The sequence below is a fragment of the Lepisosteus oculatus genome, chromosome 9, assembly GCF_040954835.1.
Source record: "Lepisosteus oculatus isolate fLepOcu1 chromosome 9, fLepOcu1.hap2, whole genome shotgun sequence".
Classification (NCBI taxonomy): Eukaryota; Metazoa; Chordata; class Actinopteri; order Semionotiformes; family Lepisosteidae; genus Lepisosteus; species Lepisosteus oculatus.
This window is the reverse complement of record NC_090704.1, coordinates 45,680,690-45,706,588: the sequence shown is the minus strand read 5'-3', so window position 1 is coordinate 45,706,588 and position 25,899 is coordinate 45,680,690. Positions and strand designations below refer to the sequence as shown.

The following is a 25,899-nucleotide window of genomic DNA, read 5'->3' as shown; positions in this document are numbered from 1 at the left end:
GGAGCGGCAAGGAAGTGAGACCCCGGGAATAGCTTGTGGTTACTATATCCATGCATCCATTTTCCAGTGGATTCTTCTTCCAATCCAGGGGCGCAGGGGAACCGGAACCAGCACCGGGCACAAGGCAGGGTGACGCCAGTCCATCACAGGGCAGACGGAGATGCAAACACTGACACACTCACACTAGGGCCAGTTTTCCCAGTTAACCTACCAAGTGGGAGAGGACACCTGGGGGAAACCCAGATGAACACAGGAAGAACATGCAAACTCCACACAGACAGCACCCCAGGTCTCCGGCGGTGGAAGGAAGCCATGCTCATCACTGCGCCACCGTTGCCGCCATTTTTGCCATATTTACTCAACTGGAGATCTCTGTTTACAGTTTTTATCATACGAATAAAAAAAGGCGTGGTCAAAAATGTTGTCATGGGCCCCGTTTCTGCACAGCACAGTGCCTGCTGTGCCACCTCTCCCACCCACGGACACTCCTGCAAGACGGCGCAATCGGAGAAACGTGCTTCACTGCGGCGCACACAAGCAGCTTCTGTCTTAAGAACCGCACCTTGCAGGCAAGGGGCCAGAGCCCCAACTATTTCTCCCAAGAGCGTGATCGGTTGGACCACAGGCACACTGCAGTACACGGCACAACCAGTCGGCAAGAGGCGCTGTTGAACCGTGTGCGGAGCCTCGCTCATTCCTTGAGCTGAACATGGCACTTCTGCCTTCCATCCAGTCCACTAGCTCAGTTAATAAACTCTAATAACCTAAGCTCTTGCCTGGTGTCGTCTGCGCGCTGCCTATGATGAAAATACTGTTCGCTCTCAGGTAAATATTTTAACCTGTGCCCAACTTTATCCACGAACTCACGACCGCAACAGAATTCAGCAGTGTATACTCCACTCCGCCAGGGGGCGCACGTTTGATTTCCGCCCTCCTGGAAGCTCCGCGGTGCCGTCAAGCAAGTGTCGCGATTGCAGCCCTACTCTACATCCAGCATGGCTGCGCTGTATGAGGGGTACACGTTGTGCCGAGTTGTACCTGGGCAGAATCGGGGCGAACCTGCGGTTCTTGGGGTCGCAGAGGGGAGGGAGACGGACCAGGTCGTTGTGACGGACCCGGGGAGGACTGTCACAGTCTATAAGGTAGCACGTCCGGGCAAGATGACCGGCTCGGTTCGGGACCCGACTCCTCGCTCTCTGTGCGCACGCTGGGAGCAGCTGTGTGGAACACGCGTCCCCCTCCCAGTGCTGCGTCTTGAATTCAGCTCCTTTTCTTTCCTTCGGCATGATTATATCGATTTTATTTGGGGGAAATCGCGCTCGGAGGAGGTGGAAGAGCTCGATGAAGCGGACGCTTGACCAGAATGCGTTGTGGGGTTGGTTGGGAGGGGGGGCTGTAATGTGCGTTTTGCTGTTAATTGTTAATTGAGTCCTAATGCATCTTTATTTATTCAGTCTTGACTTTTACTTATCCGCACTCTTGATTTAAATAGTGCAGTCTTTCTAGTTCTTCTGAAGTTAGCATTGGATAGTCGGCGGAGAGTTACAAATATCAGAACATTAGTTCATGTGCTTTTCCTGCAGACCGTGAGTGTCATGTGAAAAGGGTCCCACAGTTTGTGTACTCGCCTTTCTCCCACCCCAGAGTGGTCACGGAGAGCGCTGTCCCTCTGTGAGCGTTGCAGTCTCGGTACCTGACCCGGACTCTGGTGTTTCAGAACCTGGAGTCCTGGTCCTATCTGACCTCGGTTCCGATCGGTTTGGCGCGCTTGTGTCCGCAGGTCTCGGATCAGAAGCCCGTGGGCAGCTGGACTGTGAGACAAGGGCAGGCGCTGACGTGCCCGGCCGTGTGTAACAGACAGACTGGGGAATACGTGGTGGTCAGTGATCACAAGGTAAGTCTTTTTGTGCTTCACCTGCTCAGAGCACTTTCAGTGCCTCCGGTGCTGAGATGTTTTCAAGGTGATGATTTCTGGGGACTGCAGAGCGCTGGAAGCGTTGTCTTCGTGGGTAGAAAACGTATTTGCAGTGCAGAGCAGTAAGAATCGTTTCGCGGAGTGGGACCCACTGTTTCCTCTGCTAAGACACGGCTCCATGGCGAGAGCAAGCCATCCCGCCCGTTCAGCCTGTTTGGTTGCTCGCTGATCCAGAGATCTCATCCAGGCCCCCTCCCGAAAAAAGCCAGCATATGTGGAGTTCGTAGTAATAGGTTTATTCCATGCTGAAAAAAAGAAGAAAGAGAACACAACGTTTCGGCCGTGGAGCCTTCTTCAGGTGTGACATGTGGAGTTCTGCGGCTTACCCGGTCTTTTCCCAGGACTATTCCAGGGCCTCCGGTCCTACTGCTGCTGCACGTCTCCGATCCAAAACTGCAGTTCTCGCCTGCCTGCTGTCGGACCTTCAGTCTGCCTGCTGCAGCTCCTGCGCCCCCATCATGCTTCGGCTGGGCATTCTGAAGCCCGTCTCTCCGGGGCCCGATCAAACTCCACCTTCACCCCAGCAGTGGAGCTGAGTGTCCACCCGCAGACAGACAGGGCGGAGGAAGGGGATTAAGCCCCTTGTAGGCCCCGGGCACTTCTGTTTAAAGGCCCTGGGTGGATGCATTTCTATGGCCAGATGGCTGATCAAAATGATCTTGAGTCCTGTTTTTCAGTTACCCGGTACTTGCTATACAAATGTACCTGCAGATCTCTAGTCTCCCCGCCGTACCTCCTGTGCTCCCCTCAGCATCCTGCAGGATTTCTCTCAGGTCTCCTGCTTTCCTTTTTCCTCCTTCACCCCTCGTTGCGGCAGGAGCTGCCGCAGGGATCAGTCCCCGGCCACCTCCCGGCTCCAGCAATCGCTCCTGAGCGCAGGAGCACGAGGCAGAAGCACTGCGCAGGAACAACGGGCTGTTGTTTTTGTTCTCCGCAGGTGATACGCGTCTGGAAAGATGACGATCTGAATTTTGACAGAGTCTTTAAAGCGACAGTAAGTATAATGTTTGCGTATTCCCAGGGTCTCATCCGGCCGCGCCCTATATTGGCTTCAATATGGTGGAGGAACAGGAGGAACTGTTCCCTACTCCTACAGCCCTTTGTGTAAAGAAAGTCTTTCCGTTTTCAGTTTTAACAAGGCGGTGGTTTGCTTTCTTGCCTAGACGCAGATCTGTGGTAGCCAGAGATATTGATATGAGATTGGGTAAAGGGCACGTTTAGGAACTGGCTGAAGGTGTGGGTGTCATGTCTTTATCGTACCTGTGCACGACCCCCTCTCCCCCAGGTGTCCGCGGAGGTGGAGCGGGTCCACCCCGTGCCGGGCTCGGAGCCGCTGGTGCTGTTCCGGAGGGGGGCGGTCCGGCATCTGGACGCCCTGCTGGCCGCGCCTCAGCAGGCCGTGGAGGACGTCCTGTCGGAGGGGGAGGCCATCAGGTGAGGGGCTCCCGTTTCCTCCGCCTTCCCCGCCTCTCGGGCTTCGGGGGGGGCGAGCGGGAGTGAAGGAACACCGGCCCCTGCGTTGAGCTTGTGTCGAGGAAGCGGAGCCGTGTTCCCCGTCGGCTCCTCGCGCTCCTGTGCTCGCCCGTCGCCCGCCGGCGAGTCCCCTCCGCTCCGGAGCTGCTTCTTTCTTGGCGTGTTTATTTTATTGAGCTCTTTCTCTACCACAAGGTTGGAAGAAATCGGCTTGATGGGTGCGTCTCAGGCCCCCGTAAAAGTAAAATGTCCACAGTACACGCGTGCGCAGCGCCAAATTGCCGTTATTGTTTGTGATTCAGAAAGAGGAAAAAAAAACGGTTCTGGTGACGTGAGGGGGCCTTATTGTGTTGTGAAGAAGCAGGCTAGCGAATGCACCTCTAGAAATATTGCTCTCGACTGCGAGGCGGTTTAGCCGACAAAAAAACATGAGTTGTTACCTCTGCTTCCGGATCAAGGCGGAACATTTCTGCGGTGAAGTGTCTGCGGCGCAACCGGCACTTATTGGCTCGTCCATCACAGCGCATCAGTCGTTATAGTGACTAGTGAGCAGGAAGGGCCGCCTCACATCGAGGTTTGGGTGAGCTCTCCCTCTCATCCTTGGCAAGACTGGTGGTTTTTGACAAAATGGCGGCCATACGTTATTTTCACAGAGTTTGCGATTTTGTGCTTAATTCGGAATTTGTTCAATTTTGCCATACCACAGTCGATGTGTTTTGAAACCGAAATTCAATAACCAGTCTGAGAAACTGGGACTGTAGTTCCCCTTTATAATAATAATAATTAATAATTGCTTACACTTATATAGCGATTTTCTGGGCACCCCACTCAAAGCGCTTTACAGGTAATGGGGCTCCCCTCCACCACCACCAGTGTGCAGCCCCACCTGGATGATGCGACGGCAGCCATAGTGCGCCAGAACGCTCACCACACATCAGCTCTCAGTGGGGAGGAGAGCAGAGTAATGAAGCCAATTCATAGATGGGGATTATTAGGAGGCCATGATTGGTGAGGGCCAATGGGAAATTTGGCCAGGACGCCAGGGTTACACCCCTACTCCCTGTGATTTTTAATGACCACAGAGAGTCAGGACCTCGGTTTTACATCTCTTCCGAAGGACGGTGCCTGTTTACAGTATAGTGTCCCCATCACTAAACTGGGGCATTAGGACCTACATAGACCGTAGGGTGAGCGCCCCCTGCTGGCCCCACTAACACCTCTTCCAGCAGCAACCTTAGTTTTTCTCAGGAGGTCTCCAGGTACTGGCCAGGCTCACACCTGCTGGGCTTCAGTGGGGCTGCCAGTTGTGAGTTGCAGAGTGATATGGCTGCTGGCTTTGAGTAAGTTCGTAAATTTGAACGTTTTAACTCTTTCTAAGAGATCACTTTATTGGCCATATACAATTTCAGTATACAATTAGGAATTTGTCTTTTTGCATACCCCAACTTGCTCTCCGTGAGATACACAGACAGGGAGAGAAGCTGGGGGTCAGAGCGCAGGGTCAGCCATTTATACGGTGCCCCTGGAGCAGTTGGGGTGAAGGGCCTTGCTCAGGGGCCCAACGGAGGAGGAGTCTTCTGCCGGCCGTGGAATACGAACCGGTAACCTTCCAGCCACAGGCGCAGTTCCTGGGCCACAGAGCCACCGTTCCGCCCCACAGCACTGACTGCGTGGGATGTCCTGAAACATGGGGGGGGGTAGTATCTGGGGCGGGCTGTTGACAGTGTGTTTTTGTGCCTGTGTCCAGATGGAGCACCAGCGCTGTGGATGGGACCCAGTGTGTCCTGATGTTCATCACTGAGAAGGTGAGCGCACTGTCCGGCGCCAGATCTGCTGAGAACATGTTGGATTTTATTTATTTTTTAGTAAAGATGGTTGATCAAAACGTAATGCTTGGTCCTTTCTGATGTAAGAGCTATGCCAGTTTTGCCGTTGATGGAAATTTAAGTTGCTCTTTCCTCTTCAAAGAAGCGTGCTCTTGGTCGGCACCTACAGCCACCGGCTGTGAATGTGGCTGCGTGTGAGCGTGTGTAGTCTCCCGCTGTCATGCCGGGTGAATCTGCGTGTTTTCCTACCCCCAGCTGACTGGTAATCGCACAGTGAGGGCTGGGGCAGGTGTTGCACCAGCTGGTGTCATGTTAGCCCTCTTCAGAAAAACGGACTCTGAATAACCCAGTTACAGTTTCGCTCCCACAGTAACGCCTCAGTGAGGAGAACGTTCCCTGTGCTGCAGGTCCCGGTGGCGGGGCTTTTCCCCTCCGCAGTCCGAGCACAGGGGCATGTGGTGGAGACCCATACTGTACGCCATTAGCACAGCTGCCTGTGTTTATTGGTTTGTATCTCATTACAGTGTGCTTGCCAACTTTTTTTTCTTCACAAAACATGGTCAGGATCTCCTTCTCTTGTCTGTGGTCTGTGGCAAGCACCCCAGCCTGCGGAGGTGTCCGCGTCCGGATCTACATGTCTGCGTTTAGTACTGCGGTCAGTGTCCCCAGGCTGCGCCCCTCGTCCAGCTGACGGTTCCTCTCTTCTTCCAGGGTGGGGATCACCTCTTGTACCTGCAGAGATCCAGGCCCAATGTCCTGCACAAGTACAAGATAGAGTGCGCCGAGAGTGGGGCCTGTCCCGTGAGCTTCACCGCCACCCTGCAGGGCGGAAACCTCCACTTCGTGTGCTTGTGTAAGTGGACAGGTGCTTGTGTAAAGAGCTGCACTCTTCACAGCGGCTCGGGTACGTCAGGGCTCGCTCGTCTCTGACTGACGGCATTCCCTCTTCTGAGCTTAGATTTGACTTTTGTCCACATCCACATGATGTTCCCTTTGGCTTTCGCTGACCGTGCCGCGTTCAGTTCATTTCCCAGCTTGAGGGGCCGTAGGCGTATCTTAAGTGTTTCAGCAGGTTTCTTTTAAAGGCAGGTCACTAACACCGGGCTCATCAAGGTCATGAATCTTCATGACTTCTATAGTATTGACAAGCTGCAGCAGACATTCACCAGGCTATACAGGGCCTATCATTTCTTTCTTTTACTCTTGCTTCAGAAAATGTAGTTGGCTTGGGTGTAGAAATTCAGAAAAGCTGAGCCCTGTGTTGAAGACATGTTAAATGTCTTTGCCTCTAACCTGCTTGGCCTATGGGGCGTCACCAAGCTGTGTGTAAGACTTGTTTTCCTCTCCAGTGTATGCAGTCAGGAATGTGAGAAGCAGACTTTATCCTGGAGGTGCCCAGGCAGTAGAAGGCAGCAAGCCCTGTTTGTAAAGATTGTTTTGTTTTCAGGGAAGTCTAATTCCTGCTTTCCCCCCCCCCCCCTCCTTTCCCTGCAGATTCTGACGGCTGCGTATTCCGGTCCCTGGTGTCGGTGCCCGCTGCCGCCGCAGAGGGGGTGTCGGCCCTCCCAAGGACGCTGCTGCTCAGGCTGCCCGTGTCTGGGGGGGCTCTGGTCTCGGCAGCCCTGCTCTTCCTGGACGACGCCCACCTGGCCGTGGTGGGGGCCCCCCATCCTGGGCTCGGCTCCAGCCAGGGGAAAGGTGAGCGTGCTCTGGGGGGTCGCGTGGGGTCTGTGCTCCTTGTGGACGGTTCATCACGTCCTGCTGCCAGCTGAACCCGGCGACCCGAATGCAGCCGAGAGCAGAGGGAGAGGGCACACCCCTCCTCTGGGCAGAGCTCCGGGTTTACTGTTGGAGCAGAATTGTCTCCCAGCTGCTCGACTTGTTTTGGTGTTTCCTGCAGAGTTCGTTAGGCAGCAGCTTTCATTTGCAGTCCTTCAGGATAGAGGCGATGTCGCTGTAAACCTCGTCTGGAGGTTAATTGCCCATTTTTTTTAAATCCTAGATTTCCTCTGTGTCTGGAATATAAATTTTCAGACGTTGCAGACTGCAAAGGAGATGACAGGAGGGGCCTATGGACAGGTAAGGTATTCTCGTGAGCACATTTTTGAAGCAGCTGGCTGGTGTAGCTCAGTGGGGTTCTATCTGACCTATTGACCTGTTTGTCTATCGATTCCTGGCCAGGAGAAGTCAGTGTAACTGTTGACTAAGATGAGCATCGGCAGAAGTAGATAAGAGTAGTTTTCTGAATACCTGGTGACTTCCTGGAACAGGCTGGAGGGTAAACAGGGAAGATCGGTGCCTGCAGAACAGTAGACGTATGTAGCAAATTAGCATTGCAGTGTCTGGGGGCGTCTTTGTCCTTGTGCTGTTTTACCCAGTGTTGCAGGAAATCTGCAGTGGTAACCCAGTCTTGCCGTTCTAGACGTAGCCTGAAGGAATTTCCTCATCGGAAAGCGTGGTGCGTGGACTAATCAATCGCTTGCTTGTTTTCTCATTTTGGCTGCGGCCCGCTGTGCTGTTTCCCCAGCTGTGGTGTTACTCCGGGAGGCTGTACGTGGTGCACGGGGCGTCGCTCAGCGTCCTGCCCTACGCCTGCGAGTGCTCCTCCCTGGCCGCGGCGCTGGGGAAGCTGAAGCAGTCCAGCCCCGGAGGTAGGCCGCTCCTGGCCCTGCCATCGCCTCTGCCGGACCGCGCCCCGCCCGCAGCCCCCCCGGAAGAGGGGGGAGGGGGGGGGGAGAGGTTTTGAAAGAATCGTCGCCTTGTTTCTCCCGACAGATGCTCGGAGACCCGCTCCCATCCTGTCCTGGAACGCCCTGCTCCACGGAGAAGCGTCGGAGCCTCACAGGCCAGGGAAAGGGCTGGAGACCAGGAAGAGTGTAAGACTGGAGCCTGGATCGGTGGAGTTCACCTGATCATCACAGTTTTTTTGGGGGGGGGGGGCTGCACTGTGGGTTTCTTGCTTCCTGTCCGACAAAAGAACCACAAGTTTGTGGTGTTGAAAGTCAGCCCAGAGCACGGTCGGAATTGACAGTGCAACCAGGGCTTGAGGAAACAAGGAAAGCTAGTGGGAGATAAGATCAGACTGAAATCAGGAAGTAGGTTTTCAGTTTAAAAGGCTGAAGGGGGCCTGGGACAGACTGCACAGCCGTGTTGTTGAAGCAGATCCACTGGGGTCTTTCAGGATACCTCTGGGTGGGATCAGTAAGAGGATCGCGTGCGGTTGTGTTCAAGCCTGTTCGGCAACAGTATGACTGTCCCCCGCAGTACAGCCTGGGAAAGACTGGTGCCTCCGTTTTTCTTAATGCTTTCCGAAATCTGTTGCTTCTAGTCCAGTGCAAAATCTGTTCTTCTTCCGCAGAAGCAGGCACGCAAGAGTCACGCGGCTGTAGCCGTTACCGCCGATCAAGTTTTGGAACGTGTAAAGGTGAGAAAATATTTGAACGTTTCACTTTTACGGATGGTGTCGCTGTGGGTGGGTTTTATGGTGTCCACCTTGTTATTTTGATATGGGAGATATTTAATCTGTGTTCAGAGAGCATGTACTGCTTCTGCCCTCCAAACTACATTTGAACATAATGAGGAAAATTGAGATGGGTTTAAGATGCAGACTGCATGATTTGTTAGAATTTATATTTCTCGTTTTTTTTTTTCCAGAACTTTGCTTTTTAGTTTTTAACCTAGCAGTCCCAGGAGACTGAAGTGTGTGTTTACTGCTCAGTCAACAGTTAAGGTGCTTGATGATGCCGTGTGACAGGTGTCTGTGTGGTGTGATATGTGTGCAGCTGGGCGGTGTTCTTATACACAGGGGTGTCCTGCGAGCTGCAGGCGTGTATGGGCTGTGTGTATCGAGGACACATTGCTTTGGTTCTCCCTCAGAATGCATCGGAAGCAGGAGTGGAGGAGGAGGTCCAGCTGTTCCTGTCCAGCGCCTCTGTGCTGGAGCAGCAGCTCTCCGCGGGCCAGATAGCAGCACAGCTGGTGTCTCGCTGCCAGACCGAGCCCTCGTTCTACCCTCAGCGCACGCTGGTGCAGCTGGTGCAGACGCAGTGCCTCTGCCACAGGTAAGGGAGTACGGACTGGGGGGCGTGAGGTCGTCTTAAGAGCTCGGGCACGAAACTGATGCCTGAACCCGATCCCTGTCACTCCCTTTTCCTTTACGTCAGGCTTATCCAGTTGCGGGTGGTCAATTCTGTCGAGACGTCCTGAAACAGCAGAAGTTACTCTCTAAACTGTGGCTGTGCTTCAAAAACACCGGTCGTGCAACTTTGGTGTTATCGTTTTCTTAACTGATGGTAGTGATGGCTTTGAGATCCAGACCCATCTCTCGAGCTGAGCTTAAGAAAAGAAAGACGTTTTGGCAGCTGTTAAAAGTCATCGACGGGCTCAGAAACCCCTGTTGGCCATGTGCGGTTTTTTTCCTCTCCTCCTTTTGTGATGGTGTTGGCCTCGGCGGCCCGATGGTGAGCCCCAGGCAGAGCACGGAGACCCCTTGCGTTTCTTGAGCGCGCCGTGTGTGACCGGCCTTTCCCCTGTGCCGTGCTGTGTTCCAGCGTGTGTCCTGACCTCCTCCTGCTGGCGCTGGACAAGCAGGACTACTTCCTCTCTCAGCTGTGCCTGCAGCACTTCCCAGACATCCCAGAGGCCATCACCTGCGCCTGCCTGAAGGCCTTCCTCAGGTGAGGGGGCCGCGCTGCTCGTCCGCGGCGATGAGCACCAGTCTCCCCCTTCGGCTCTTCCTGGACTGCACCGGCCCGAATCAATAGGATGATTGGAAATAATTGTGCAGCGATTGCAAAAGCCGGGGGGGAGTTGGGCTAACAAATCGATCTGTGCCGACTTTGATGAAACAGCTGCGGGGTAAAGACTGGACTGAGACGTGCAAAAATGACATTGTACATTTTAATGAACAGTTGTGAACTAAGTATTGATATCCTATATATGTAAAAACAAGATATTCTTAAGTGACATTAACATTGTGTAAAAACTGTGCTTGTTTGTTAATTAAGAAACATCCAGTGTTCTCGGGCTACAAAGTGCTAAATTTTCTATCGCCTGGCAAGTTTCACTGCTTGTCCAAGGAATATCTTGAGGGGATCTGACGAGTGTAGAATGCCGCGTGCAAAAGCTTTTTTTTTTGTCTTTAAATGTAGCTCGTTTAAAAAAAGTTCTGGACTTCGTATATTTAGCTTGTCATTGTAATGATGAGGTGCTGCTTGCGCAGTCCTAACGCCGAAGCTTTGAACTCGCAGTATCGCACAGCGTGGTTGCTTCTAGCCTCGCGGCGCAAAGCAGGAAAGAAAAGCGTTCTGCTGTGAGCTGGCCGTGTGTGCGACCAGATCGGCGGCCATCCCTGTCCTCTGTGTCCTCCAGCGTCCTGGATACCGACCTGGAGCCGGTGAGCGTTGATCTGGGCAGCGTGTCCTTCCTGGACGCCCCGGGGCTGAGGAGCAGGAGGCTGCAGAACGGCTTCAGCCCCGCGGAGCTGGAGGAGGGGGGCTGCGATGTCCAGACGGAACCCCCCGGAGAGGCGACGGGCCCTGCGGTGAACTCCCTGGACCTGCCCTGCCCAGTGGGCCTGAAGAAGGCGGCCCTCCTGTATCTTTTTGTGACGAGGGCTTTCCCCAGCAGGTGCTCACGTCCGGCCTGTGGCTGTGCAGCAGCTGGGTGTCCTGCGCCAGCACTGCTCCTCCCCATTCAGCAGCAGGTGTAGAAGTGAGATGGCTTGCCTCTAAGCAAAGGCTATTGCGTGGTTTTTGTACACTGCTCGGGCAGCGAATCATCATGCGTGGTCTCTGTATGTCTCGGTTATAGCAATTTCACACTCGCTGCAGTCTTTTTGATTCTTTGTAGCCCTATGCGTAGGCCCTGCACAGCAGATGTCAGCTGGCGGTCTGTGTGTTGTCGGTGCAGAGCTTCTCGTCTTCTCCATGTGTCAGAATGCTCCCCCTCCTCGTGTTCGTCCTCGCTGTTAAAGTCCTGTGACCGGGTGCGATCGAGTCCTGCTGTGCTCCTGATCCCGTCGAGTGGCTGTGTGGAATTCGCAAGGCCAGAAGATAGATAGATACTTATTGATCCCGTGAGGGAAATTGCAGTGCAACAGCAGCTTAACACAGACAATACAGCCACAGTGCAACGAATGATACAATAATAATAATGCAATACAATCAGTACAGAGAGTTACTCACAGTCCAGAACACTCAAGAACAAACCAGAACAGAACAGTACACAAAAAAGTCGTATTGCACAATATAAATGTAAATATAAACGTATTGCACGCTATGCAATACATACACTTTAAAAAAAAAAAATCCATTGCCGTCACCAGTTCTCTTTCTCCGATTTAATTCCCACCCGTTTCCTTAACTGCGGGACCTTAGGAATGAGATCCTCCAGACGGCGCATAGTGAAAACTTCCTTCTTCCGCACCTCAAAGATCTCGCGGCTCACCAGGTGCTCGTGAGTATCTGCACCTTCGCCGTGAAGCCACTGTGGGGCGCTGCCCAGAGCCGGTCGCTCCAGGTGGTCAGGTCCTCGCTGTGTCCCAGGACTTGCCACTTGCCTGCTGCAAACGCTCGAGTTCGCCAACCCTCACCGCCCTGCTGCGTGGGGCATGGACCTGCACAGAAGTCCTATTGTCGGGGGGGGGGTTGTGTTTTATTCATGGAGAGGAAGGACTGCACTTGATGCCGATGGTTGTGCGTTTCACACAGAAACCTCTTTTGTTCCCGTTTCCTCTAGCTGTTTCTCCGGTACCTTCAGTTCCTGTATTTGAAATGCTCTCGGGACTTGGACTCGCAGCTGCCTGGTGTGAGAGCTCCCACAGTTTCTCAGGTCAGATCGGGAGCTTGTTGGATCTCTGTAGCCTCTCAAGTCACAAGCCTGAACGGGCCAATTGAATGTCTGCAATGTTTGTTTGTTTTTGTTCCTTCTAGATCATGGATTGGGTCTGTTTGTTGTTGGACTCCCATTTCACTGTGTTAGTTATGGTCCCAGAAGCGAAGGGATTGTTGAATAGCCTGCACAAGTTTGTGCAGTCCCAGGTAAATGATTCTCCTTGCAGATAGTAGTTTTGTACTTGGAGGATACAGACGGTGCTGGCTGTATTGTACCTGTGTGTTCATGTACCTTCTTGGAAAGGAGCTCAAGACATCTTTTGCTTCAAGCATAAATAATCATGAGGGTCCTTTGTCATTTTGAAAACAGAAAATATTTTATTAGCCACTATCATCATTTTTGTCCAACAAATAATATTCTATTGAATTAACAGAGGGTAAAGGACTTGGAAGTCCAGTGTGCCCGTTAGGAAACAGAAATTGTGTGAATTAAAAATAATTCCAGACTGGGAATCCAGTACACGTGCCAAATTTAATTTGTGTGCCTTTTTTTCCCCCTTAAAGGTACAGTTTTTCTCTGAACTGGGAAAAATCCACAGCAGCCTACAAGAGATCAACAAAATTAAACAGTCAGAAGAGACCGCTTTGTACTCGATTGAAGTGATCAAGCTGTTTTAAGAAGAAAACTCACACCAAATCATGTACAGACTTTTTAATAAATTAGTTTCATTTTTTTTCCTTTATCCCAGACTGTTTTCTTTTTGCGAGCTTTTTTTTTGCCCCGGTTTACCTTCGAGCAGAACATTGGAACTCGGTGTTCGGGAGAATCCTCGGCACAGAAGAACAGTAATCGACCTATAATATACTTGGCATTTATTTAAGAATCCTGCAGTGTGATGTTTTCTTGCGCAGATCTGTAACAGTCGTGCAGGAGAAGCAGAAAGTAATGTGATTCATCCTGTAATAGTCCTTGACTGATGTGTTCATGAAAGACAGGTTACATGTCATTAGTTTGCACATAGGGTAATGATCTAAGAATGCTATCCGCCCCTTTCATAAAGGATATGATGGCCTTAGGAAAACGTTGTTAACTTTTAGTATTAGTTTTTTTTTTTAAACGAAACATTTAAATGTTTTATTGACGTCAGGCTGGCTCCGTTTTAATGACATGTCAAAGTCGACCTAACAAAATATGGAAAACAGCGAACTGCTTTTCTTGTTGTTAAATGCTCCATTTTGTAAATTGTTTATATATAAAAATGTTTTATTCTGGTATGTATTCTGAATTCTTCTGCTCCGGCGGTCACAACAGGCACGCTCGGAGATTTCCTATCTGTGACGTCACGCCCGCGGCTGCCGCCCGGCCGTGGCGTCTCGCGCGCGTAGAGAGCCGTCCCGGTCACGGGCGCGTGCTGCAAGCTCCTCGGCTTGTCGCGTGGCTCACCACGTGGGGGCGCGGTTCATTCACTGTTTCCATAACGACCACGGGGGATTCCTGATGGGTTTGTTTTCCCCTAAAATCGCAGCTGCCTTCCATCGGACATCAAAAGCAGGTTTTACCGAAGCATTTGGGGGGAAAAGGAGCCCGAAAAGAATTTTATTGACGCTTGTGTTCTGGGGCTTAACGTAGCCTTGTTACAGTTTAATAATTCCTTACACTTATATAGCACTTTTCTGGACACTCCACTCAGTATCGCGCTCACACAGGTAATGGGGATCCCCTCCACCAGCACCAGTGTGCAGCCCCACCTGGATGATGCGCCAGTACTCTCCCCACACACCAGCTCTCAGTGGGGAGGAGAGCAGAGTGATGAAGACGGGGATTATTAGGAGGCCATGATGGGTAAGAGCCAATGACGCTGGCGTTACACCCCTACTCGGCCAGCCTCAGGACCTCGATTTAACGTCTCTTCCGAAGGACAGCGCCTTTTCACAGTACAGTGTCCCTGTCACTGTACTGGGGCAATAGGACCCACACAGGCCGCAGGGTGAGCGCCCCCTGCTGGCCCCACTAACACCTCTTCCAGCAGCAGCCTTAGTTTTTCCCAGGAGTCTCCCCTCCAGGTACTGTCCAGGCTCACACTGCTGAGCTTCTGGGAGTTGCAGGGTGATACGCCTGCTGGCCGTACATAGTTTAACCATATTCAATTTGTTCTTTGTTAAACTCTGATGACATGTATCTCGTTTTCAAACGGAATCGATAGAGCACGGGGTTTCGGCGTTTTGATACGTTATATTAAAGATATAACCATTTTAATATTCCGTTTGTAATCGTAAATGTTACGATTTCCCCTCGCGTTTTATTGGAGGCCTTCTAATGAAGATTCATCTGCGATGACTACAAGAGTAAAGAAAATGAGTAATCTTGTTTTCTTTAAAAAAATACCATTTCCCTAGAATTTTGTTTTACAAAATATTGAGTGGTATGGACCTCTTTTCAGCGCTAGGGGGTGATATTTGCTGCGCTTTCGATTCAACGCTTTCATATGTCAGAAAAAGATGTCGCTCGTTTTAATGGGTTTGACCGGGATGGATCCGGGAGAGTTTTAGATTAAAAAAAAATGAGAATGTTTCGTGTTTTACATGGGGATGTTAACTGTGGGCCGGCGGACAACGGACCCTTTGTGAAACGGAAACCTCTCCCGACATTTTTTTTTCTGCTTTCAGTTTGAATGCAGTGCTCGGGTAGTCGCACAATCAGATTGAAACGCGTGCGTCGATATATAACACACACGCGCGCTTCGTAAAAAAATATTACAAAATCAATTTTGTCGACTGCTAATTAAAGGTTGAAGCAGGAGAGGAAAATTTACGCACCCGTAGTCGGCAGGATTCGAACCTGCGCGGGGAGACCCCAATGGATTTCTAGTCCATCGCCTTAACCACTCGGCCACGACTACAAGACACTAACTCCTCCTCCGCCCGCCGCCCAGAGCTGGTACAGAGCCCCACCACCAGTGTCATTTTCAACGCATTCCCAGAAATATCGTCCAAGAGGACATGCATCTACTTCAGAATCTGTCCCATTCACTGAAACGGCCCGCTGCTTCAATAAAGATCGTCATTTGCCGGCTGTCTCAAGCCGTGTCGTTAGGTCTAGGAAACCGCAGACCCCAATTTTGTTTCAGAAAACACCCCCCCCCCAGTTTAAGGCCTGCGAAACACATGGTTATATTGATACTCGAGGGAGAACCTAAAAAATATATATATTTTAGTGGCCGTCGTATTTTCCCCCTAGACCGCCGGTCGCTTCTCAAAGGCGGCGCTAAGAGGCGCTGTGTGGTTGTGAGGGAGAACCGAGTTCATTCAGAAAAAATCCCTTCCAGCGTGCGAGGTGTGTGATGAAGGCGAGAGGGCCTTCAGAGGAGACAAGACGACCAAGGCGAAATCTTCAAGGTGTATGGGAAGATCACACACAGCGGTCACACAACGCACAGGGCTGCCGTGTGGCTGATCTCGGTCCCCCCCCCTGTGCGTGGTTTATGTGTTGCTCATTCCTTTTGTTTGGTCGCGCTTTTTCGTCCGGGAAAGGCGATGAAATCCGGGGGGCAGCGCGCACCAAGCGTGATCATTGCCCCGCCACCGTTACTGGTGAGCGATTTGCGCTCTCACAGCGGCGGCGTGGAGGAGAAACTCGCAGCAGGGAGGACGGACGGCCCCACACACCGGCCTGATCGTGATAACCGGTGATTCGTCATCTTATCAGACTGTTTGGGGAACGTGTTTTTTTTTTTCTATATGCAAAAAAAAACTAAATGAACGTCAGTGGGATCAACTCCGAACTCTTGCTTCTCAGACTCTGATTAATGGCGTGTTAAGACTTTTATTTCCGTAGGGACTGTGGGACCCGCGGTTTACGGCCCTAGCGTTAGGACGCGACGGGCGTCCTTGGACGCGCACACGCGGATTCACGCACGACATTTCTGCCAGGGATGTGGGTGATGTGGTGTCCTGGGACTCGCTGGAGCCGGGGAATGATGAACCAGCCCCGGGCCAGCTCCCGGACACAGACGGGAGGAAAGAACTGCGAGTTTGATCGAGTTCGTTATTGCAAATCGCGTCATTGTAAAGATCAATAAAGGACGCGTGGGGACGATATAAAACGACACTTTCTTTCCCCAGTTTGACATTCGTAAATGTAGGTAGTCAAAAACTGGGAAGGGGGGGGGGTCGACCACGGAGAAACGCTTCCCTTGAGAAGGGCGTTTTGTTTTCCGCATTTAAGACCTTGCGACCTGGATCTGAGCCGCTTGCTGACCTTTCCCAAGCGCCGAGCGAGGGAAAGGCGTCCGATGAGCACGGCGAGAACGCACACTTGTTGGCGAGGAGGAGGGGGGTTACTATCCCAGCATCCCTGCTCTGATTGGATACTGCCCTGACGGTTGTGTGGACCGCATGAGCGCCTGTGTTTTCCTTTGGCTTCTGGGGGCTGGTGTGTTGTGACATTGTTTTGTTTTGTTTTTGTTTTTTTTTTGTTATTGTTGTTGTCTCGCACAAACTCCCCCGCCGTCGCGCGGGCGTCGTCCTGCGACCAGCAGCAACAACAACAACAATAATAATATTAATAAAATAATAAGAAGAATAATAAAAGCGGCGCTTTAGAAGAGCGCTAGACCTAGGTGGTGGTGATGGCGGTGGTTGCTGCTGCTGCTGCTCCTGCTTCCTCCGTTTGAGGAGAAAAAAACAAAGATTTTGGATGCATGCACGTAAACAAACAGAAATCACGCAGCCCCCGAGCCGAGGCACCCCGCTCTCCTGCCGCCGGAGACGCGCGCCGAGCCGCCGGAGCAGCGAGTGCGGCGGGCGGTCACGTGACCCCGCGCACCGGGCCTGCTGTCTGTTTTCAGCAGACGGAGAGAGAGGAAGAAAAATGGCGGCTGTGGGCGACCCGGAGCGGGACGCCGGCCATTCGGCTTGAGCTTTCTCTCCCTAACTGAGCCCGGGGCTTGGCGGGACCGGCTGCTCCGAAATCGGCGGAGGTCCAGCTTTCGGGCGGTACCGGTCTGACCCGGTTTGCGCCGTCGAATCGCGGCGGAGGGCCGAGAGCGAAGATAATAGGTTGTTTTGGTTGTTTGTTTTTTTTTAAGCCGTATTCTATGCGATGAGGGGGAGAAGAGGCAGGCCGCCGAAGCAGGCGCTGATGCACGAGCCCTCCTCGGGGCCGGTGCGCGGGCTCAGACCCCGGCGCGGGCTGGGCGCCAAGGGCCGGGGGGCGCCCGAGACCGACCTCGCGGCCCCGCGGCGGGGCGGCCACCACAGCTGCCGGGGCCGGAGGCGAGTCGGGCCGGCCGCGGCGGCGGCGGGGGGCCGGGGCAGAGGCAGGGCAGCGGGCAGGGGCCGGCGCAGCGCCGCCAGTGGCAGCGGCGCCGCCACCACCACCGGCGGCGGCGGCGGCAAGGTGGTCTACGACGACCATGAGAGCGACGACGACGAGGAGGAGGAGGACGCCGTGAGCCTGCGGTCGGACGACGACGACTTCGTGGAAGAGGAGCCGGCGTCCGAGGACGAGGAGGAAGCGCTGGACGACGAGTCGGACTACCTGGAGGAAATAGGCGAGGACGACGACGATGCGAGCTACTGCACGGAGAGCAGCTTCAGGAGCCACAGTACCTACGGCAGCGCCCCAGGTAAAAGCTTCATTTTTTTTTTTGGGTACCGGGGGAGAGGAGGAGGAGGAGGAGGAGAGGGGAGGGGGGGTGAGAGATGGCGAAGCCAGCGAGGCGAGTCGCCGGGGTTTGATTTTCGCACGTTTGTGGAGCAGGAGCCGTGCAGGAAGCGGTATTGTTCAAAATGGAGATCGCGCTCCGGCCGCCAGGCAGCAGGCCTCGGCTCGGCAGCACCGCGGCTCCCGGCTCAACTTTATCCGTAGTTTTAGTTTTTTTTTTTAATTTCTGCGTTTCCCCCCGGGGGGGGGGGGGACCGCGGCCTGGTCTCGCGTAACTCGCACGGATTTTGCGCCCGAATCTTGACGTTTCGTTTCCAGATTGTCGCCGTTTTTGTCGTGTTGTTGGGGTTTTCTTTTTTTGTTGTTGTTGTTGTTGTCGTCCGTGGGAAGACTTGGGACTGTAAAGGGACTCGAGCAGTTTGGGGGGCGTTTGGAAATAATCGTTTTATTATTTTTATTGATATTATTATTGAATTTTGTTGTTTTTTTTGCCGATTAAATAAACTCCAAAATGGGCCTCGAAGTGCGGATTTGTTGGGGTGACGACGGGGGGGGACCTGTTTTTAAACAGGACAGGCGGGTGACAGCGGACCTCCGTAGCCGAGCGCACAAACCCCCTGACGGGCACTCTTATGATTTTTGCACCGGCCTGCTGTTTTGCGTTTGCAAAAACCCGGGCGGCTCTTTCGGCTTACGGCCGAAACGTGTGACGAGCCGACGTCGCTGGCTCAGCCTCGGGACAGGGGTTCAGGTGCAGGAGAGGTGTGACCTGCTGACCCGGACCCCCCCGGAACACGCGGCCTGTGTTGTGAAAACAAGCGTGTCCGTCTCACCTGTCGGGGGGCGCAGATCCACTGGGCTGTCAGGGATGCTAAGGGAATCTTAACTTTTTTTATTCCATACACATTTTTATTATCCCTTCCTGACATCAAAGCATTGATTCCAGAATACCAGATAAGAACATGCACGGAGAATATTAATAAAACACCTTTTTTTTTTACCAAGATATTGCTCATTTTTATTCTACACCTTGCGTTTCTTAAGCTCTTCCGCTCAATTTTTTAAGGACTTTCACATTTGTGTATACTTAAAGCGGCTTTATGCCCCCTTTTTAAGGCATCGAGAGAAAAAAACTGCTGTGGTGCAGTCGAAGTGATATTTTGTTTCTTTCCACGGGAATAAATAATTAATTTAGAAGGCACTAAGGGATTGTCTATGCTGCAACTAATTTTACGCGTAATTGTGGGTAAAATGTATCTGTAAGATCTTCAGAGTGGAAGCTAAAATGATATTTTTTGATGTGCAGAAATTACCAGCTTGGCAAGTTGAAAGAATGCAGAATGGAACTGTAATTTTCCTACTGCTATGATTATATGAAAAAAAAATCACCATAAAATTCAGGAACCCAGTTATCTGTAATATTCGATTTTATTTTCTTTAATGCTATGTGTATTAAGCACCACGGATTTATATAAATACCCCAGTTACTATGAACTTACTTCATTCCTGCCCTCTAAAAGTGTTTTTAGAAACTGAATAATTTCATTTACTTATCAGTTTTTTTTATCACGTGCATTTTGTGATTTGAACATCTTCCTCTTTTAGTTTTCTTTAATTTCTCTGAGATCAGGGCTTAATGTGGGTATCCTCGGGGTCTCTCAGTAAGAAGTCTCAGGCAGAGATGCCAGTAACGTTTAGGCAGTGTTGCTGTTAAATTGGCAGAAGAGGAAGAGGAAGGAGGAGTTAGCTGTGGCTTCTGGTCTTTGTCATGTATGGGTTTCCTCAGGTAAGAGGGCTCTTGTACACAGGCGAGCCGTGATAAAAACTGCTGTGAAGTCAGCGCAGTCATTCCTCATTCCTGCCCTGAACAGTTTTGCACAACAGATACCCGTCTTTCTGTCCTCTCGTAGTGCACACAGTGTCTGTGTTCACACACTCTGCTCGCTGGGAGAGCCCTTTTCAAGGGCTGTACCTCCTTCGGGAGGGAGAAACCTGATTTTAAACCAGGCTGGCCTGACGTTGATTCTGTAGGTGAACATTAATAGGAGTGGGGCACAGAGAGACTTCGGCTACAGACATTTCCGTTGATGGACGTTTTTTCTCGATACCAGGTGGAATCCTTCAGGGGGATCCCTGCAAAAGGCTTTTAGAACCCCAGTTTGGGAAATCCAGCTTTGTAAGAGTACCTTCGCTCTGTGACAGAAACTTCAGGAAAGTTCCTGCAGCTCCTGCGATGCGCGCAGGGGTGAAGCATCACGGGACATCGGGACAAGCTGCCCAGCTGTGATGACGCCGATACCCCGCTTTCTTTCGAGAAACAACTCGATTAGATAGTCATCTCACTTAGCCCCTAGCAGCCAAATGACTGGTTTCCTCCCCTTTTGCGACCTGTCTTTGTACGTCCTCATTTTACTGATGAGGCAAAAAGTCATTTTAAGAAGCACCCATGGCTCTCGGCTGGCGCTTTGTCTGAGAAGGGGGGTGACCGTGACTCCAGAAACTCTCCTTTTCAGCCCCTTTCAGTGTGACCCTCTGCGAGTAAACCGAGGTACGTCTGCTGAAGTCATAATGAGTTCCACATAATGAGGAAAGAAACCCAGCCATTCATCCTTAAACACCGGAACAGCCTGCTTGCCTTACATAAAGTCAAGTAGAAGTGTAAAACGAAGATCAAGACGGAGATCATTTTATGCATGCCACACACCACACACAGTCGTAACCCTGTCATCTAATTTGTTATAAAATTAGAACCGTGGTTTCTTTGACCTGTGGAGTGCATGCATCCACAAGGAGATGGAGGTGTCGATGCATTTGGTTACCCGTGCACATGTGGGTGCCTGTGAGTACGGGGATATGAGTCGGTATTGCACAGTGACCTGAGCTGCTCTAGAGCCAGAAGAGCAAACCCTACGTGCGGCAGGAGCCCATCGGCTACGACCGGCACCGGCGGAAGTACTGGTTCCTCAACAGGAGGATCACAGCGCAACATTCTCTCTGGGATGGGATCTGGGTATCCCCATCACAGAGCGGAAGTACTGGTTCGGCGGAAGTACTGGTTCCTCAACAGGAGGATCACAGAGCAATATTCTCTCTGGGATGGGATCTGGGTATTAATGGCTGAGCTGCTGTGGTACCGGACTTTCACTAACTGCTGTTTCATAACTCGGCCATCACCTATTTCTCTGGAAGCATGCGGGTGAAGTTCCCTGTTCCCTCTTGCCAGCGACGATGATACATGATATTGCTGCCAGGCTGGTCCAGTCTCAGGTGCCCTTGCCTGCAGAGGGCAGCTCTGGGTCTAGGAGATGCTGCCCTGGGGCCTGGGGGAACCAGCATATCTTAAAACAATAGGAAGGAGGGTGGCTGGCTTAGAGCACTGTGTGCTTTTTCAGGTACAGGCACACGGGGAAAAGTGATCTCTCTTCAAGACAGGAGGAGTAGAATGGAGGTGCTCGTTTGTTAAGATGTGCAGAAGCAGTCTGTTGAATATTTTTTTTCCCAAAATCATTTGCAGGGGGCAGTTTTCATGTGTGTGCCTAGATTACAGCGAAGAGAAGACGACTCGGGGAGCAGCAATTACATTCAATTTTGTTCCTCTTTATCTTGTCGTCTTTGAGGGCAGGTTTTCTGCTGAACTCCCGAAGATGCTAATTAGACACAGAGTAATTAGACTGCTTGTTTGCTAAAGCATTTGTCCCAACTTTCGCTTCAGTGCTCAAGTCTGCAGACAATGGGGGTGTTTTATTTTTTTGGGGGGGGGAATGTGAAGAAGCTTTGTCTACATTTCTCTTGTCACATACTCACAAGTGGCGTTTAGGAGAATGAATTCATCCCTAGCAGACTTATGAATGCACATTCGGGAAGAGCATTAATGTTTTGATTTTCCCCTAAACAATGAAACGATTCCTAAGAAACAGCCTAATTTATCCCACTTGCCTTCACATTGGCTTGATCCAATGAGTTATTCTTGACACGTCCAACTTCTTTAACTTCTTAGCCACACTGCTAGTTATTTTAACCCTTCTGTGATCAATACTGTTGTTGGAGTCGTGAATTGCCCGGTGCGTTGTTAATGCAGTATACGCAATCGGGATCACGAAATGTCACGGATGCATGGAGGCATTGTTGTGGTCAAGCCCTTGAACAGCAGGTGAAGGATGTGGCATTTAACTGGGGAGCTTTGGTGTAAGCGTCAGATACGCCCTCTAGACAGTGGGCAGATCTGTACACCTCCCATCCTCGTTAGTGTGCACTCAGACCACCTTTAAGGTATCGTCTCCAAAACACACCTGTTTGGACTCTGTCATGAATTTGAACCACCAGATACTGCTCTGTAATCAGTGATTATTGAATCACGGATGACTGTGTACTGTAGTCATTCCTTAACTACCTACATGTGTACTGCTTAATAGGCATTCGTTTCAGTCTGCTCTGCCCAGGCATTGAACGTCTACCTGTCTGCCGTATTGTTTCTTCTGTTTAGTGATTTTAGTTTAGGATTTTCTTCATCCATTATTGTATGTTTTGTAGATGTTATGTAAGTCACCCCCGATGAGGCACCCCTAAATTATTAACCTTGGGGGGAGACCAGTGAAGCTATTGCAGGTGGTTCCCTACTAATCAAAAAAAAAAGGAAGCTAGAGAAATAAAAAAAATTGAGGTTATGAGAAAGATTATATATATATGTTCTTTATATATAATAGCGCATTAATTGGTCCATACTTCACTTTCACATTGAAAATCGCGTCATTGCATGTGCAGTTGCAGTTAAAATTGCCTGTTTTTCTGAGTGCTGTCAGACAGTGAGGCTGTATTTGTTAGTTCTTATTTTGGATCTTCCTTGGGATCTTGGGATCCATGCGGTTTCCAAATAGCACGTTTGAGTCAGGATCTTTGTGTATGGAAACTGAAAGACGTGACCCATAATTTCCCACGTGTGTGTTAATTATGAGTGAATGCTTCCTTTTTGTCATGTAAACCGTGTGTGGTGCTGAGAAGTCAGCTTTTGTTGGCTAGCACAGCGCAGGTCCTTTTCCCAGTGCAAACTTCTGCTGACAGCCCACGTTACCGGCTATCCAACCATAATTAATTGAAGCAGTGGGGGGGGGGGGGGTGTTTCATTAATTGGAGCCAAATTTAAACATGATGGTAGAACCTTGTTTTTTCTTTAAGACTGTGAAACTTGGGGTTTGATTTCCAGGAGACTTGAGTATTTTATTTTTGTCCCTACCACCAGACCAGCAGGCCTCTGAGGTATTTTTGTTTTGCTCAGAAAGCTGAATAGTTTTTACAGGTAAAACTATTGGTGTTCCTGATGGCTGTTCTCATGCTTTTGTTTCCCCTCCCCACCCCGACTGTAGGCAGGAGGAGGCCGCGGGTGCACCGGCCCCGCTCCCCGATTTTCGAGGAGAAGGAGGTCCCTCCCCTGGAGCTCCCCAAGTCCTCGGAGGACCTCATGGTGCCCAACGAGCAGCTCCTGAACGTGGCGGCCATTTACGAGGTGCTGAGGAACTTTGGCACGGTCCTGCGGCTGTCGCCCTTCCGCTTCGAGGACTTCTGCGCGGCGCTGGTGGGGCAGGAGCAGTGCACGCTGATCGCGGAGACGCACGTCTCCCTGCTCAAGGCCATCCTGCGTGAGGAGGACACCTCCAACACCACCTTCGGCCCGGCCGACCTCAAGGACAGCGTCAACTCCACGCTGTACTTCATCGACGGCATGACGTGGCCCGAGGTGGTGCGGGTGTACTGCGAGAGCGACCGCGAGTACCACCACGTGCTGCCCTACCAGGAGGTGGAGGACTACCCCTATGGCCCCCTGGAGAGCAAGGTCAAGGTGCTGCAGTTCCTGGTGGACCAGTTCCTCACCACCAACATCGCCCGCGAGGAGCTCCTGTCCGAGGGCGTCATCCAGTACGACGACCACTGCCGCGTGTGCCACAAGTTGGGCGACCTGCTGTGCTGCGAGACCTGCTCGGCCGTGTACCACCTGGAGTGCGTGAAGCCGCCCCTGGAGGAGGTGCCCGAGGACGAGTGGCAGTGCGAGATCTGCGTGGCGCACAAGGTGCAGGGCGTGACGGACTGCGTGGCCGAGAGCCAGAAGAGCAAACCCTACGTGCGGCAGGAGCCCATCGGCTACGACCGGCACCGGCGGAAGTACTGGTTCCTCAACAGGAGGATCATTATGTAAGTAGGAGGCTCTTCCTTGGCTTAATTCCCCATCGGAGGAAAGCTGGGCTCTCGTTAACAGAGCGCTTAAGTAATCCAGTGTTTACGCCACCTGAAGATGGTTTTAAGTGCTAATTCGCACAAAGTAGGGTTTAGGTTGTTCCTTCTCTCAACCAGAAACGTGATCCTCACAGAGGTCCGATACTTACTGGGCCCACCGTGCGGTCTTGTTCAGGAGACGTGCTTTTTTCTTCTTTTTTTTTTTTTGGTTTGGTCTTCCAATAAAAGAAACCTCAGGGAAAGTGTACCTGGAGGAGTCACGGCCAGGTGCCTCGCAGTGGGCTGCGTCTCTTCCTAAAGCTGTTTGCGGTCTTGCCGGTCTCCGTGTTGATAGGACGAGACTAGAACAATTGTGGCCTAAAACGCGTTGCCAGTTGAATAAAGCAGGCAGATAAATTTCGTCTCTTCTCCCCCCACGAAGTAAAAGCAGATTACTCACATCTCTTATGTTTGTGCCACAGTGTATCTGTTGGAAGGCTACTGGGCTAGGCTCTGAGAGAGAAGAAGCCCTTAACAGCCCCACAGTGGCAGGGAATGTAACTTCAGCTCCTAGTGTCCTGTTTCCCCTCTTATGTGAACCTCTGACATCATATGGCAGTTCGCCTCCAGACTTTCCTCTTAAAACCCATCACCTCATAATTTTGTGCGTTTTTGCTTTACCAAATTGCCTGTGGCTGCTCTCCTGTATTTAAAAAGGAATACTAAATATAGGTATGGGCACTCCTGCTTTAAACCAGCAATGCTCAATTCATTCTCTGTTTTTCGTCCCTTTTGGACTCGGAGTGGCTTCATGGAATCAATTATGGAGATAATGGATGTAATTTTATTCTGCTGTTCCCGGGTCTTAGCTTTGGAGGATGTTAAGTTGCTTGTACTACCTGCAGGGCCCAGGAGTGAGGAGCACTGGGCCAGGCTGACTGCCCATGGTGTTGTAGTTGACAAGTGGAAAGTCAGCTGTCTGGCTGCAAAGTTGAGGTTGACTCTTTCACAGTGTAGGGACGACGCGCTCGCTTGCTCTGAGGTGTCAGGGCTTTTCCCAAGTGACTTGCTTACCTCCTTCAGCTGCACTGGGTAAGTCGCAACGCTGTAGCAAATTAAACTCCCATCAGTAGAGGTGAGAAAGAGAGGAAATTTAAAGAAAAGGAAAATGGTGAGTCAACCGATATACTTACGGAGATTTTACTTAAGACGAGGTTGTGAAACAGGACACGCTTTTGCGTTAATCTGTTGTTTAAAGCTTTGCAGTGGTCTTTGGCTTTTCTGTGCAGTTATGATTTTTTGGATTTGGCTCATTAATAATGTATATTTTTGGTTCAGATGTACATTTGTCATGGTGGTTTGCACAGAAAATCCTCAGTGTAAGTACAACACAAAGGTAATGTTTAGACCAGTTAACAAATGATAGCACACCTGATTATCTGGCTGTCAGAGTGATTAGTTTCCTCTTAGCTGTTGTACCAGGGGAAGTATCTCCACCCCATTGTCTCCCTGGTGAGCCCTCTCTGCCCTGTTTAAATTGAAGAGGTCAGCAGGCTAGTGATGTAATGCAGGGATCCTCAGTGTTTTCTGTGAACTCTGCCTTTAAGCAACTTAATTGAATTTATCTCTGGCAGCTCAGATTATATCATTCTGCATCTGCTAGATGAAGCAAAGATGTTAATTGAGCCAGCTGATGTGAGGTTGTGTTTTTATTTGTAGCCATTTCATTCACCTGGGTTGTGAAAGTGTGGAGAAGAAAATTAAAGTCTATTTGTGTACACGGGTATAATGTTTGATGGGTCATGGTTTGTGTTGCTTTGTAGGGGAGGAACTGTGGCCTCCTTACATAGGGTTGTCTGGAAAGAAAAAATCATGTGTGTAGATCATAGGACTTTTTTACCATGTTATGCCAAAAAGTCACAA

General features: G+C 51.1%; 2 protein-coding genes and 1 non-coding gene across 4 annotated transcripts in view; 2 read left to right on the top strand and 1 right to left on the bottom strand.

Annotated features, from left to right (window-relative positions):
- Window positions 1-964: 964 nt before the first annotated feature.
- nol11 (nucleolar protein 11) lies at window positions 965-13,382 on the top strand. Its single transcript, XM_006635476.3, has 18 exons — window positions 965-1,142; window positions 1,781-1,894; window positions 2,913-2,969; window positions 3,261-3,409; window positions 5,196-5,253; window positions 5,986-6,127; window positions 6,769-6,972; window positions 7,277-7,353; window positions 7,802-7,925; window positions 8,050-8,150; window positions 8,633-8,698; window positions 9,151-9,335; window positions 9,825-9,950; window positions 10,645-10,869; window positions 11,652-11,730; window positions 12,013-12,105; window positions 12,207-12,314; window positions 12,672-13,382. Exons 1-18 carry the CDS (start codon window positions 996-998, stop codon window positions 12,783-12,785), a joined length of 2,169 nt encoding a protein of 722 aa, XP_006635539.2. The 5' UTR covers window positions 965-995; the 3' UTR covers window positions 12,786-13,382.
- A 1,543-nt stretch (window positions 13,383-14,925) lies between these two features.
- trnas-aga (transfer RNA serine (anticodon AGA)) lies at window positions 14,926-15,007 on the bottom strand. The gene has a single exon. It is a non-coding gene; the product is annotated as a tRNA-Ser (tRNA).
- Window positions 15,008-16,717: 1,710 nt separating this feature from the next.
- Window positions 16,718-25,899, top strand: part of bptf (bromodomain PHD finger transcription factor) — a 48,578-nt gene continuing 39,396 nt past the window's right edge. For both annotated transcript variants that reach the window (XM_069194633.1, XM_069194632.1), the window contains exons 1-2: window positions 16,718-17,734; window positions 23,133-23,955. In XM_069194633.1, the coding sequence (XP_069050734.1) occupies window positions 17,209-17,734; window positions 23,133-23,955 (1,349 nt within the window). In that variant the 5' untranslated portion in view covers window positions 16,718-17,208. The remainder of the gene's footprint in view (window positions 17,735-23,132; window positions 23,956-25,899) is intronic.

What these genes read in the sequence shown, in the direction of transcription:
- nol11 (XM_006635476.3), top strand. Translation starts at nt 996, where the DNA reads ATGGCTGCGCTGTATGAGGGGTACACGTTGTGCCGAGTTGTACCTGGG. An exon ending in CGGCTCCAGCCAGGGGAAAG is followed by an intron (nt 6,973 to 7,276) that starts GTGAGCGTGCTC and finishes TTTAAATCCTAG; the next exon opens with ATTTCCTCTGTGTCTGGAAT. An exon ending in TGCCTGAAGGCCTTCCTCAG is followed by an intron (nt 9,951 to 10,644) that starts GTGAGGGGGCCG and finishes TGTGTCCTCCAG; the next exon opens with CGTCCTGGATACCGACCTGG.